The sequence below is a fragment of the Kogia breviceps genome, chromosome 9 (assembly GCF_026419965.1).
Source record: "Kogia breviceps isolate mKogBre1 chromosome 9, mKogBre1 haplotype 1, whole genome shotgun sequence".
NCBI classification, from domain to species: domain Eukaryota; kingdom Metazoa; phylum Chordata; class Mammalia; order Artiodactyla; family Physeteridae; genus Kogia; species Kogia breviceps.
The window spans coordinates 74,323,270-74,336,454 of NC_081318.1; the positions used below are offsets into that span (position 1 = coordinate 74,323,270).

The 13,185-nt window shown below is 40.9% G+C and overlaps 1 protein-coding gene across 1 annotated transcript in view; it reads left to right on the forward strand.

Moving 5' to 3' along the window:
* Nucleotides 1-13,185, forward strand: part of DNAH11 (dynein axonemal heavy chain 11) — a 312,578-nt gene that overhangs the window by 168,882 nt on the left and 130,511 nt on the right. Inside the window, 7 exon segments of the mRNA XM_067042643.1 lie at nt 703-903; nt 3,582-3,747; nt 4,544-4,646; nt 6,320-6,559; nt 8,081-8,242; nt 8,513-8,706; nt 12,780-12,942. Of these exon segments, the coding sequence (XP_066898744.1) occupies nt 703-903; nt 3,582-3,747; nt 4,544-4,646; nt 6,320-6,559; nt 8,081-8,242; nt 8,513-8,706; nt 12,780-12,942 (1,229 nt within the window).

The following is a 13,185-nucleotide window of genomic DNA, read 5'->3' on the forward strand; positions in this document are numbered from 1 at the left end:
CTGGCTTTTATTTGTTTGTATTCTTCGTTTCATTGTGTTCTTGTAAGCCACCTGTAATTTTTTGTGAAACAATGTAGCATCTAAATAAATAGCCAATTTTCAAAACAGAAACGTTGTTATGAGAATTTTTAACAAAACAATCCACAATAAGTTTCAACAGTGCTTTGGATTTGTGAATATTTCACTTAATGCCTGTTTCCTCCAAGCTAGTCTCTCCTTGCACTGAACTCCTCAGTGTGGATGGTGCCTAATCATTTTGCACTTGAATCATTAATCTTACTGGGCCCAGGAATTGCTACCAATTTTTGTTTAAATGTGCCTTGGCTTTTCACATGCTTTATCATCTCCTAAAGAGTGGTGGACAGTTTCTTAAGCATTTACTGCATTCCCTTGTATGTGTAACACAAGGTTAGGCAGAGTATAGGTATTCTGTGATAGGGAGCCTTGGATGCTAGCTCTTAATTGGAAAAAATAAATCGGTTGCTTCTGCTGTGGCACTTTGATGGCACTACCCATCTCAAGCTGTGATGTCTGAACTGATCATTCAAAACAAGAAATTAAGTGGGATCTCTCCTGCTGGCTGTTTAGAACTAAGAATTCATTTGGTCTCAATTCTAAAATGACTATGTTGGTTCAGATACAAAGTTTTGGAATGCCTCTCTCTCTGATCTTTCTCTCATTCTTTTTTTTCCCCCCAGAGAGTTCTGGTTCACACATCAGAGACAACTCGTCTTCAATATTTCATAGAGTTGCTGCTTGAGAAAGGACAGCCGGTGATGCTGGTAGGAAACGCTGGAGTGGGAAAAACAGTCTTTGTAGGTGACATACTAGCAGGTCTCTCCGAGGCTTATATAGTGTCCCATGTGCCTTTCAACTACTACACAACATCAGCAGCTCTGCAGAGTAAGTGTTCCTCCTGTTTATACTTCAGAAACAAGAGATCAGAAACTGTCAAGGCCAGAACATGCAGCCCAAAGAAATGATTACTTTTTCTAGGCTTTAGACAATTTGCTTAGTATGCGTTTTTACTTATCACCATTCTGGCTAAATATACTTTGTTTAAATATTGTGATTTTTGGCTTTCCATATCACTCCTGGCTTTATTTGGGTTGCTTCTCTATAGAACAGCAAGAATTAACATCAACAGTGTTATTGCTTTGCCTCTAAACCGTGTGGTTAGCTTTAATCAATTTTAGGAGCCCTAGCAACAAAGGAATGTACTCCAGGAAGATTACACTGGTTACCTTTTCAAGTAAGAGATTGATTTATGGGGAAGTTCATTCAAACTGTATTGATGAAATGACAGGCCACAGGTTGTTAGTTAAATCTTAGAAGAGCTATGAGAATAATTTTTAACTGTTGAATACATGGGTCAGCGTAATCAAAGGAACCACATAGATTTTTGGGCGTTCTGAGTTTGGAAGGGCACATGAAGTAGATGTGAGAAGTAGAGAAGCACTGATACCGATATGAAGAGCTGATAGTGGTAAGTCTGTCACTCTGGCCAACACAGCAACGGGGCTGTGCTGTATGGGGGCAGCAGAACTCCCTTCTGTCCACTGCTGTAGGAAACCTGTTGCCCTGAACGTGTTTTCTTGTTGTGTGTGTTGTTGCTGTTTTCTCAGCTCTGTCAGTAAAGATTAATAACATATTTTCTTATCACGGACATCAACTCAGCCAAGAACGATTTTTCTGTAATCTCTTTCTTAATCAAGTTTGTCGTCTTCATCGTTGTGACTGGAACAGTTAAAAAGCTGACTCAGAAGTTTTTCATTCATTTCTTTAGCAAATATGTATGATTTATCTGCTTTCTCTCCAGACACTGTGTACAATACATGTTTTTCATTTGCAGACACAGAAGAAGGGATCACTTTATCACTTGTAAATGGAAGACTAGGGCTGCAATTCAGTAGTTGAACAAAGTTCAGCTTGCTAATTCTTGGAAGGGATACAGGCATGAATAGATTTAGACATTGCCTATTAGCATGAGAAATAGAAAGAGCTAGTGTACTCTAAAGAAAGGGTTTCAGACCTTTGAGATGGGGTGGTATGCAGGCAAAAAGGGGACTTAGGACAGAAGAATCAGCTTAAGCAAAGACATGAAAGAGAGGAAATTGTGGGACACATTCAATTAATTGCGTCTCTAAGTTGACTGAAGCATAGTGGTCAGGCAGAAGATAGGGCAAAGGCTGGAGTGGCAGGTTGGAGTTATATTATAGATGGAGTGACCAGTTGTCTACTTTGCCAAAGACTGGGAAGATATGGGACTTGTAGTGCTAAAACTGGGATCGTCCCAGGCAACCTGGGGTGGTTAGTCACCGTGACTGTAGAGAGAGCTGAGATGCAAGTGGAAGAGAACATATTTCATATGGTAGGAAATGGTGAGCCATTGATGGGGAGCAAGGAACTGACAAGATGCCAGCTGTGCTTTGGGAGGAGAAGTCTGTGGTGGAGAGACCAGTCCCCTTGAACAGTGTGCTAGCCAAATGAAATGGTGCCCTGGACTAGAGTTGCAGAGGGAAAGGCAAAAAGGAAGAGACATGTACAGGCTGTGGTTGGGCCGATCAGGGACCAGGAGGGAAAGACTAAATTCAGGCTTTGCATCTGGCTGACTGGGAGATGTTAATCCTATAAACAGGAGCACAGAAGGCTAAAAAGAAGAGATGGGTTGTGAGTGAGGAGGAGGCTTGTGAAATCGAGTTTGGGAACAGGCGTATTTGGTGTTGGCCAAACGTCCAGGTGCCAGTGGCTAATAGGAACTGATGTCCAGCAAGCATTTGTAAATGCAGATATGCTGCTTGGAAGAGGGGTTTGTTAATTTATTCATTGTACATTTCTTCATTCCTTCGTTCATTTAACAGTTACTTATTTGTTGTGGTTGTCATCAGGAATACAGAGATGAGCATGATGTAGTTCCTCGTCCTCAAGCTATTTATAGTCCATTTAGAGAATAGGCAAGTAATTAGATGCTACATGTCAGATCTATACTGTTCAAGATTTTCTATACTCATGATTTTCTCTTAAACATACCGACACAAAGTCAGATAGGCATGTGAAGAAATGTACTTTGATGTATACGCAGGGTAACATCCACATACAGTATCTTCTTGTACTTCTGCACGCTATGGCCCAAGAAGAGAGGTGTGAGAAATTCTTGAGCTGTCCCTGGGCTCTATTTTGATAAAGAAGGACTGATTCACCAGGTTCTGGGTGGACCAGCGGTGGTTCATGTTTTACAGTAGGTACAGGGAAGGAAGGCGCCAAGTTCAGCAATGGTGTGGTCTCAGATGTGATGGCCAGTGTGACATCACGCTGCAGATATTGACGCTCTAGGAAAGGAGAGTCAAGGTGACCTCGAGGAGAGAGTGACACAGAAGGTGGTGAACAGAGATATGTTTCTGGGATTAAGCTGCAGAGAAATGGTACTTGAAGCCACAGAGTGGGTGAAATGGGGAGAGGATGAGGAAAAACAAGAAAAAAGGACTAAGGTTCTATTTTATATATAAATATATTTATATTTTATTATATATAAACAGAAGGTTACATTTTATTTGGTGGACAGAATTATACATTGGTTTCAGGAATTCTTGAGAAACCTCTAGAGAAAAAAGCTGGTCGTAACTATGGTCCAGGAGGAAATAAAAAATTGGTTTATTTTATCGACGACATGAATATGCCTGCAGTGGACTTATATGGCACTGTTCAGCCCCACACTCTGATTCGACAGCATATTGATTATGGTCACTGGTAAGCAGTTGTCTGTATTGTATTTTCTACCAAAACGTACTTATTATGACTATGCATAAACATTTAAAAATGGAATTAGTGGGGTGGGATAGGGAGGGTGGGAGGGAGACGCAAGAGAAGAGGGAGGAGATATGTGGATATACGTATATGTACAGCTGGTTCGCTTTGTTATACAGCAGAAACTAACACACCATTGTCAAACAATTATACTCTGATAAAGATGTTTTTTAAAAAAATGAAATTACCCCAGTTTCTTCCTCTTCTGAGGAGCATTTTCTATGATACTTTTTGGGCTTCGCTTTGCATCCCCTGTTGCTCATCTTAAATGGAATAGGTGTGCTTTGAATCTTTGGAAGAAGTGGATTGAAAAGTATCTTAGAAACGTAAACTGTCTAGTTTGAGCGTTAAGCTCCTTAATGCATTAACTCACACTCAATTACTTAGGAGAAGCTTGACCTTTTCTGTGGGATGTAACTCTCTGGTAATATCTGGGCATTGCAGTCTGCAATCCCCCAGTCTTGCTGTGGGTGTTTCTAACCAGACTCACAGGAGAATCAATAAGCAGTAATAGTACCTATTGATTCGGCTCCATATGCTGATTCTGGCATCAAAGGAGCCATGTAGTCTTCAGTTTTCTGAGCTTTAGTTTTTATGTCTCTCAGGTAGGCTAACAAGCTCAACGTCACAGAGCGATTATAAAGATCGAAAGAAACAATTTGTGAAGTCCTTTATGGATTGGTGGGTTTTGTTGTCATTTTGAGCTTTGGGACTGAAGGTTCTGTTTTCTATCTTGCAGGTATGATAGACAGAAAGTGATGCTTAAAGAAATCCACAGCTGTCAGTATGTTGCCTGCATGAATCCAATGGTGGGCAGTTTCACTATCAATCCTAGACTACAGGTAGGGTGTTGAATACTGCTCTCCTCCAAAGAGCCCCTGAATATCCTACTCACACGTTGTAGATCTTGGTTCTTAGTGTTTGGGGGTAAAGATTAGGATGTATGGTTCTACTGGACACTTGGTGAAGCATGGAAGCTTATTTTAATTAATAGACTTTTTAGGGCAGTTTTAGGTTTACAGAAAAATGAGCTCAAAGTACAGAGTCCCCATATACTCCCCATGAGCCATTTAAAAACACCTTGCATTAGTGTGCTGCATCTGTTACAACTGATGAGCCAATATTGATAAGTTATTATTAACTGAAGTCTAAAGTTTACATTAGGGTTCATTTTTTGTGTTACACATTCTGTGGGTTTTGGCAAATGTATAATTACAGGTATCCGTCATTAAAGTATCATATAGAGTAATTTCACTGCCCTAAAAATCTCCTGTACTCCACCTGTTCAGCCCTCCCCACCCCCAGCCCCTCCCCACCGACCCACCGAATCCCTGGCAACCATTGATCCTTTTCCTGTCTCTATGGTGTTGCCTTTTCCAGAGGGTCATATTGTTAGAATCATATAGTATGTAGCCTCTTCAGACTGGCTTCTTTCTTTCTTTCTTTCTTTCTTTTTAATTTAACATCTTTATTGGAGTATAATTGCTTTACAATGGTGTGTTAGTTTCTGCTGTATAGCCAAGTGAATCAGCCATATGTATACATATATCCCCATATCCCTTCCCTCTTCCGTCTCCCTCCCACCCTCCCTACCCCACCCCTCTAGGTGGTCACAAAGCACCCAGCTGATCTCCCTGTGCTATGCGGCTGCTTCCCACTAGCTAGCTATTTTACATTTGGTAGTGTATATAAGTCCGTGCCATACTCTCACTTCGTCCCAGCTTACCCTTCCCCCTCCCCGTTCCTCAAGTCCATTCTCTACGCCTGTCAGACTGGCTTCTTTTACTTAGCGTAAATATGCATTTAAGGTTCCTCCATGTCTTTTCATGTCTTGATAGCTCATTTCTTTTTATCACTGAATAATACTCATTGTCTGGATGTACCATAGTTCGTTTATCCATTTACTTATTTAAGGATGCCTTGGTTGTTTCCACATTTTGGCAATTCTGAGTAAAGCTACAGTAAATAATTATGTGCAGGTTTTCTGAGTGCATGTAATCTTTTAAATAATCATCATCACCACCATCGTACATACAACAACAGCATACAACAGTCAGTGTTGTTTATAGTTTATGAGCGGTCACTTGAAGCTCAGCTGGGTGACTCTGCTGATCTTGGCTGGACTTGTTCACATGTTGGGGAGTTAACTGTCAGCTACTCAGGGTGGCTTTGGCTAGAGTGATTGGGACAACGTGGCTCTGTGTCATGTGTCTCTCATCCTCTGGCCGGCATGTAGAATTCATTGCAGAGGTAGAGCCTTAAGACAGCAAGTGGAAACACACAAGCATCTGACAGTGACTGGTACCCTGTTACTTCTACCTCCTTCTGTTGCCTTGATCAAGTCTTATGGGAAGTCTGAGAGTCAGAGGGGAAGGGACTATCAAGTTACATGGCAATGGGCATGGATAGAGGAAAAGTTGAAAAAATAAGGTCCCCCCCGCTTTTTTTTTTGTAATCTACTGGTACCATTACATTTTCTATTTTATGCAACTCTTATATTTGTCTTTCTTCTCAGAGACATTTCACAGTGTTTGCATTCAACTTTCCATCCATGGATGCACTAAACACCATCTACAGCCAAATCCTGAATTTCCATTTCCAGCAGCAAGCATTTGGCCCGTCAGTTCTCAGGAGTGGCCCCACTTTGATACAGGCAACAATAGCATTCCATCAGATGATGACACACAACTTTTTACCCACAGCCATTAAATTCCACTACCTCTTTAATCTGAGAGACCTGTCAAACGTCTTCCAGGTATCTCAATGGCTCTGTGTTAATGTGTCTTGCGTGGAACACTGGTTATAGTAATATTAATGGCGTTCATTCATAGAACTTAGTCGAAAACTATACTACGTACTTGAGCATGTATTCTTTCATTTTCCACCATAAGCTTCTCTATGAAATTAGTATGGCAGGTTTATTAGTCCCATTTTGTCAGTGAGAGCACTGAGTCCTCTTAGGTTGCTAGAGAGTTAGCAACAGAAGCTAAGGTAGAAATCTTAGTTCCCTATTTCATTTATTCCATATAAATATTTGAGTGTTTCTTTCTGTGCAAGTAAGAGGGATAATTTGTCATTTTTTAATATGTATGTGATACAGTTTTTAAACATGCATCAAGAGAAATTATAATTTCTTAAATTCCTAGATTATTTTGGTTTGGCATTGACACTTAACTTGCTTATCTGGTAAAAGGACAGTGTGTATGTATATGATTTAGAAAGGAAGTTCCAAAGAAGGAATTCAAAACTTTGGAATTCTGAAAATATCCAACTTATGTGGCCTACTTGGTAGAGTAAAAGCAGTTGAAGAGTTATTTATGGCTCAAAGTTCTTTTGTGACAGAAGTAGTAAACTGTTTGAGTATGAAAACTTCATGAGACTTCTTTATATTTGGTGATTTTTGTTTCTTTATACTTTTATAACCCTCCTTTCTAAGTCACTCCACAACTGCTTCAAAACTCACACCGCATTAGGCAAAAGTTTCCTCAGAACGTGGACCATTCCTTTTCATCTCGATATTTCTATCAACTGCCTGAAAGACTGTGCTCAATAAAGTGGTGTTTAAAAGCAGATTTTTGATCCTAGGAGGGAAGGGAGACCATGGGGTGAGAGGCCTGTCTGCTCACAGTTGATATCCAGTCTTTTAGCTACCCCTGATATCAACCAGTTGTTTAGCCTTTTGCAGCTAAGTCTCTATGACTCCCTTGGTGTTGTCCCATAAGCCCAGAGCACAGTCACCTTCTCCATGAGGACTGGATCTGTATGAATCCAAGATATGAAGGACAGTGTTGAGGAAAGGGGGGAATAAAAATGCCTTGACTGCCCATGAAGGGTGAACTCAGGCAGTGGACTTTGGGTCTCATATGTTTCATCTGTGAAATGAACGGGTTAGATTAAATGATATCACAGGATTTTAGAGCAAAAAATATTATCATCCTGTGACTTTCGTGTTTGCTGTTTGTACTCTGGTTTTGGAAACTTAATTCACTGAAGACAGCAGGTACAAGTTCTAAAATCTGCTATTTAGTTCCTAGGCTGACTCTTGAAGTACAGTCTTAGCTGCATTCCTAAAAATGGGTATAAATGACAGTTAATTTTTAAAATGTTGCTTATCAGAGAGTACAACTACTGAGATGTATGTACTACTATTTATAATACTTGTAACTCAGTGTATTGCTAAATTCAGTACCCAGTTAAAGAAAACTTTAAAAGGAAATATTATCTTGGAATGCCACCACCTTCTGAAGTTTTAATATTTATCACTCTTGCCTTGTAGGGGATTTTATTTGCTTCTCCTGAGTGTTTAAAGGGTCCAAATGATTTAGTATGCCTGTGGCTTCATGAGTCTTCTCGTGTTTATGGAGACAAACTGATAGACACAAAGGATCATAATTTGTTTCATAAAAACATGCTGGAAACTGCTAGTAAATATTTTGAAGTAAGTAAATGAATGCCAGAGGTCACTATTTGCTCTGGCACAAATTGGCATTGGGGCAGAAATGGGATAAGGATGTGAGTGAATTATGCATACGCTTACCTGGCTGAAACAGCTGTGATCCCAGGAGGCAGTTGGTCTGTACTGGGGAGCATCATACCCACCTACTCATGGTTTGATTTGCAAGCTTTTCCCTGCATAGGCCACTCTGCCTCCAGATGAATCATTTCTGGAGATTGACATGACCGTGTCTTTCTCTTCCTCCTCCTGTAGGGTGTAGACAGCTATGTGCTGCTTCAACAGCCCCTCATCTACTGCCATTTTGCTAATGGCAGCAAAGACCCGTGTTACCTGCCGGTGAGGGACTGGGAGGTGCTGAGGACATTTCTGACCGAAGCCTTAGATAACTACAACGAACTCAATGCTGCCATGCACCTTGTTTTATTTGAAGATGCCATGCAACACGTGTGAGTTGACTGGCTGTGATGCTTTTCCACAAAGTAAAAATGGCTAGGTGTGCACAATTGTTGTTGTTCAGTGTGATCTGTTGAATACTTGGAACTATCAGTTCTTACTTCTTGTTTGCCATACAGTATTAAACTTAAGTGTCTCCACGAAACTTATATAATGTTAAAAACCAATGTTACCTCAAAAAATGAAAAAAAAGGAAAAAAAAACTTGATTGACAACACTAGAAGAAAAAAAAGGTAAGCCACAACCCTCTTAAATGACATAAATATGTCACATCCCAGTAAATGCAGCCACTTACCATGTCATAAGCAAGAGGCAACTTGTAGAAGACCTCAAGAATGTACATATGTAGGAAGGAAATTGACTTCTACACTAAAGAAAAGTAATTGATAATCTGAGTTAGATGAGAAAATTATCTTCTGCAAAAAGTCATTCAAATCTTCTTAGTTTATATAACTATGAATGTGTGGGCCTGATTCAGAGAAGGTCACTAAGAGCTTTTATTGCTTATATTCAGCAAATACAAGAATATCAAACATAATTCTTTGTATAATAGTAGATAAGTTTTATATAAGTGAATAAAATAATAATAGGTTTAGGTGTCATGGATCCTTTAAAAAATATTAAGTGTCTCTATAAATTATGTCACAATCTTAATAAGGTCTTACATAGGTACACTACTTTTTGAAGTGCCATCAGAGCCATAATTTCATTTTCTTTTACTGTACCTCTGTTAGGTAAGAGTATTAAGAAAGAGGAAGGTAAGTGACTTGTTCAAAGTCTTAAAGTTCATAAGTGGCAGAGACAGGATGGACTCAAACTGATTTTCCTTGGTTAAGAATGTTTATTGAGTGCCTACTTAGTGCTAAAGAGGAACATTGCCAACCTATTCAGTACTTATGTGCGTATTAGAAAGAAAAAGGGAGGGCCATGTTTTCTGGGCAGAAAATTAGAAAAAGGCCCCTCTCCTGGTATAGAGCATGGCTGACAAGGCTCTTACCTCCTAGCCTGGGCATCTTGTTCAGTGCACAGATTATGCGACTGTCTGTGGCACCCCTGCTGTCAGACATTGCCTGAGGTCCTGGGGAGACAGCAGCAAAGACAGTCTAGTTCTTTCTCTAATCGAGCTTATGTTTTAGTGATGCGATGGGACATTTATAAGGATATGAACAAATAAGCAAGTGAGAAAAATGGCAGAAAGTGGTATGTCCTGCTGAGGAATAAAATTGATTGACTCTGAGAAATAAACCTGTGGATTCCCAAAGAGGGACTGGATATCTATGTGAGGAGGTGACATTTAAGCTGAGATCAAAATGATACGCAGGAGCTAGTCATGGAAAGATCTGGAGGAAGAATATTCTAGGTATGGGCAGATTTCATGTGGCCTCAAGGCTGACCGTTCAAAAGCAGAAAGACGGTCATTGTAGCTGCATCCTGGAGAGGTGGGGAGAGCAGTATATAACAATATGAGGAGGTGGGCACAGGCCTCACGTGTACAGCGTGTTTCCTTTTAACCAGAGGAGAGGGGGGGTTTATTTCATTCTAACTGCAGTGAGAAGCTTTGGGTCAGATTTTAGCACGGGGATGACAGGATTTGTTGAGTAGTCTAAACAGCTTGCCGTTGCTGCTGCCATATGGGAAGTAGATTTCATCTTTCCTTCCAATCCTGTTCTCCTAGTCACCATTATTTCTCAGTGGCTGTACTGCTCTCCTAGAGCTGCTCTAACAAAACACTACAAACTGGGCAGTTTAGAAAAACAGATATTTATTGTCTGAACAGTTCTGGAGGCAAGAAGTCTGAAGGGCTGGAAGGGCTGTGCTCCTTCTGAAGGTGCTGGGGAGGATCTGTTCTAGAATTCTTTCCTTGCTTCTGGTAGTTCCTTGGCTTGTGACAGCCTAACTCCAGTCGTCACGTGGCAGTTTCCTTTTGTGTGTGTTTGTATCCAAATTTCTCCTTTTTATAAGGACACCAGTCGTACTGGATAAGGTGCTCCCCCTACTCCCCTATGACCTCATCCTAACTAGTTTCTTCTTCAGTCACCCTATTTCCAAATAAGCTTATATCCTCAGGTACTGGAGGTTAGGACTTCAATATATGAATTTGGGGGGAGGCCATTCAATGAATAACATTGGTTTTTCTAACAACTGATATTTGGGCAAAGATTAAAATAATGAAATAAATCAAGAAAGAAGGAAGTATGTGAGGAAGGCAACTCAAACAGACCCAAAAAACGTGGAGAATTCAATTTTCAGAAGAGTTCCCCCTTAAAATGTTGAGCCCAAGTGCCTAAGAAAAACTTGGGAGGCCTCCCCACCATCAGTTATTATAAGCATGTGAGGTGTTGATTGTTTTAGCGATCCCTTTGCAGAAGCACTCCTCTGATTAGCAGACAGGAAGCTTCAGTTAGAATCTCTCACCGTGGTGATAAGTGAGTTATTAGTAACAACTGTTGCTGGTTGGGTCAGTATACGCTGATCGTCTGTCGTGTCTCGGGTGGAAGAGATGTCCCATTGGCGCTGAAGAGTCTTCCCCTGTAATCCTTCAACACAGAGTTCTCGGTGACCTAAAGGGAAAGCCATTACTTTGATCAGGGATTATGAGCTAGAAGCTGATTTACTCAGCGTCAGAGATGATTTCAGAGAGTGTCCTTGAATGTTGTAGAAAGGGACTTTTGCCACTGAGAGACTCTGGTGAGGTGCAGACCTCAAAGCACACATTAAAATGAAATGACAACCCTACTTTGTAATTTGGGGTGTCACTTGTGTTGCAGTAGCCTCGCAGCTTTCCCAAAGTGGTTTTGTTGTATGGTCCTGTAAATTAAAATGTAACGAGATGGCTGAGCTTGGAAAAATAACCTGTCTTTTCAGCTATTGAAGGTTTTCAGGAAATGCTCACATGTGTCGGTCCTTATATAAGTGACCCCAACTTCATTTTTTCAAAAAGCCCTCTTTAAAAAAAAAAAAGAAGGGCTTCCCTGGTGGCGCAATGGTCGAGAGTCCGCCTGCCGATGCAGGGGGCACAGGTTTGTGCCCCGGTCTGGGAAGATCCCACATGCCGCAGAGCGGCTGGGCCTGTGAGCCATGGCCACTGAGCCTGCACGTCCGGAGCCTGTGCTCCACAACGGGAGAGGCCACAGCAGTGAGAGGCCCACGTACCGCAAAGGAAAAAAAAAAAAAAAAAATCTATGTGTATCATTCAGGGCTTGAAGTTTAAATTCATTCAGGAAAGCAACTGAGAGCAAATACAACAGTGTGGTTTTTTGGGTTTTTTTTTTTTTTTTTTTTTTTTTTTTTTTGCATTTGGGTTTCTATATGCTTATATTTTGTTTTGTTACTTTTCTTAATATTTATGACATAATTATGGCAAATTTCTTCAACCAAATGCATATTTTGATCATGTTAAAGCCACCTTATTCCTAACTGTAAGATATAGCAATAATATCAAAAGTTTAAGCATTCAGAATCTCTTCAGTAATATAGAACAAGGGATTAGTTGACCTTGCCGGAAATTTAACTCTGGGATTCTAACAGTTGAAGTAAATGTTTTAGACAGCTCGAGGCACAGGGAAAGCTTTAGTGCGGAGGATGTTAAGAATCATATAAAAAGGCAGGTGTTTAAAATGCATGAAGTAAGTCACATGTGAGATGTTTGTCAGTTTGAACAAATCCATTCTTTCCACAGTAATTCTACAGCAAAGGTTTCTGGCCCCAAAATATTCCCCCTTTGATGTCCTTGTACATGGATGCTGATGTGAGGTTAGGATCTTTCTTGCTTATCAGGAAAATGTGACGCTTTGATGAAAGGCCTTGTCTTCATTTTCTGTCTTCTTCTGGTGGAGAGTAATACAGCAGTGAGGGTCCAGATGTCATTAGCCAGGATGGTTTGTTAGGCAAGCGACACAGCGGCAGACTCGGGCAGCATCTTCGTTTAATGGGAAAACAGAGGAACAGGGACGGAAAGTCTGAAATGAAAATCGGAATTTAGTATCTAAATGTGTGAAAAATGAAACAGACATGGCCCCAGGGCTCGTTGGATATCATCTGCGGGGGGTGCGCTTTCTCTCCCCAGGTGTCGCATCAGCCGGATCCTGCGGGCTCCTCGGGGTTACGCACTCTTGATTGGCGTGGGGGGCAGTGGCAAGCAGAGCCTGTCCCGCCTGGCAGCCCACGTTTGCAGCCTCGAGGTCTTCCAGGTCACTCTGACCGAAGGCTTTGGAATCCAAGAGCTTCGGGTAAGTACAGTGTTGGGCATCCTTGCACCCCTCTGCCCCAGGATGTAAGTTCTCCCATCATCCATGGAGAAGGGGGAAAGCTCTTTAGAGGATTTAGTTGGCTGTTTCTCCTTCATGGTCCGATTAGTAATAGCAAATTGCTACCAACATTTATAGGTATATAAGCCTATAAAGCCTGTAGAACTGGCTCAGAATATATTTTATTAAATACATGCTTACACAAACATGTTTTTTCTTTTGCAT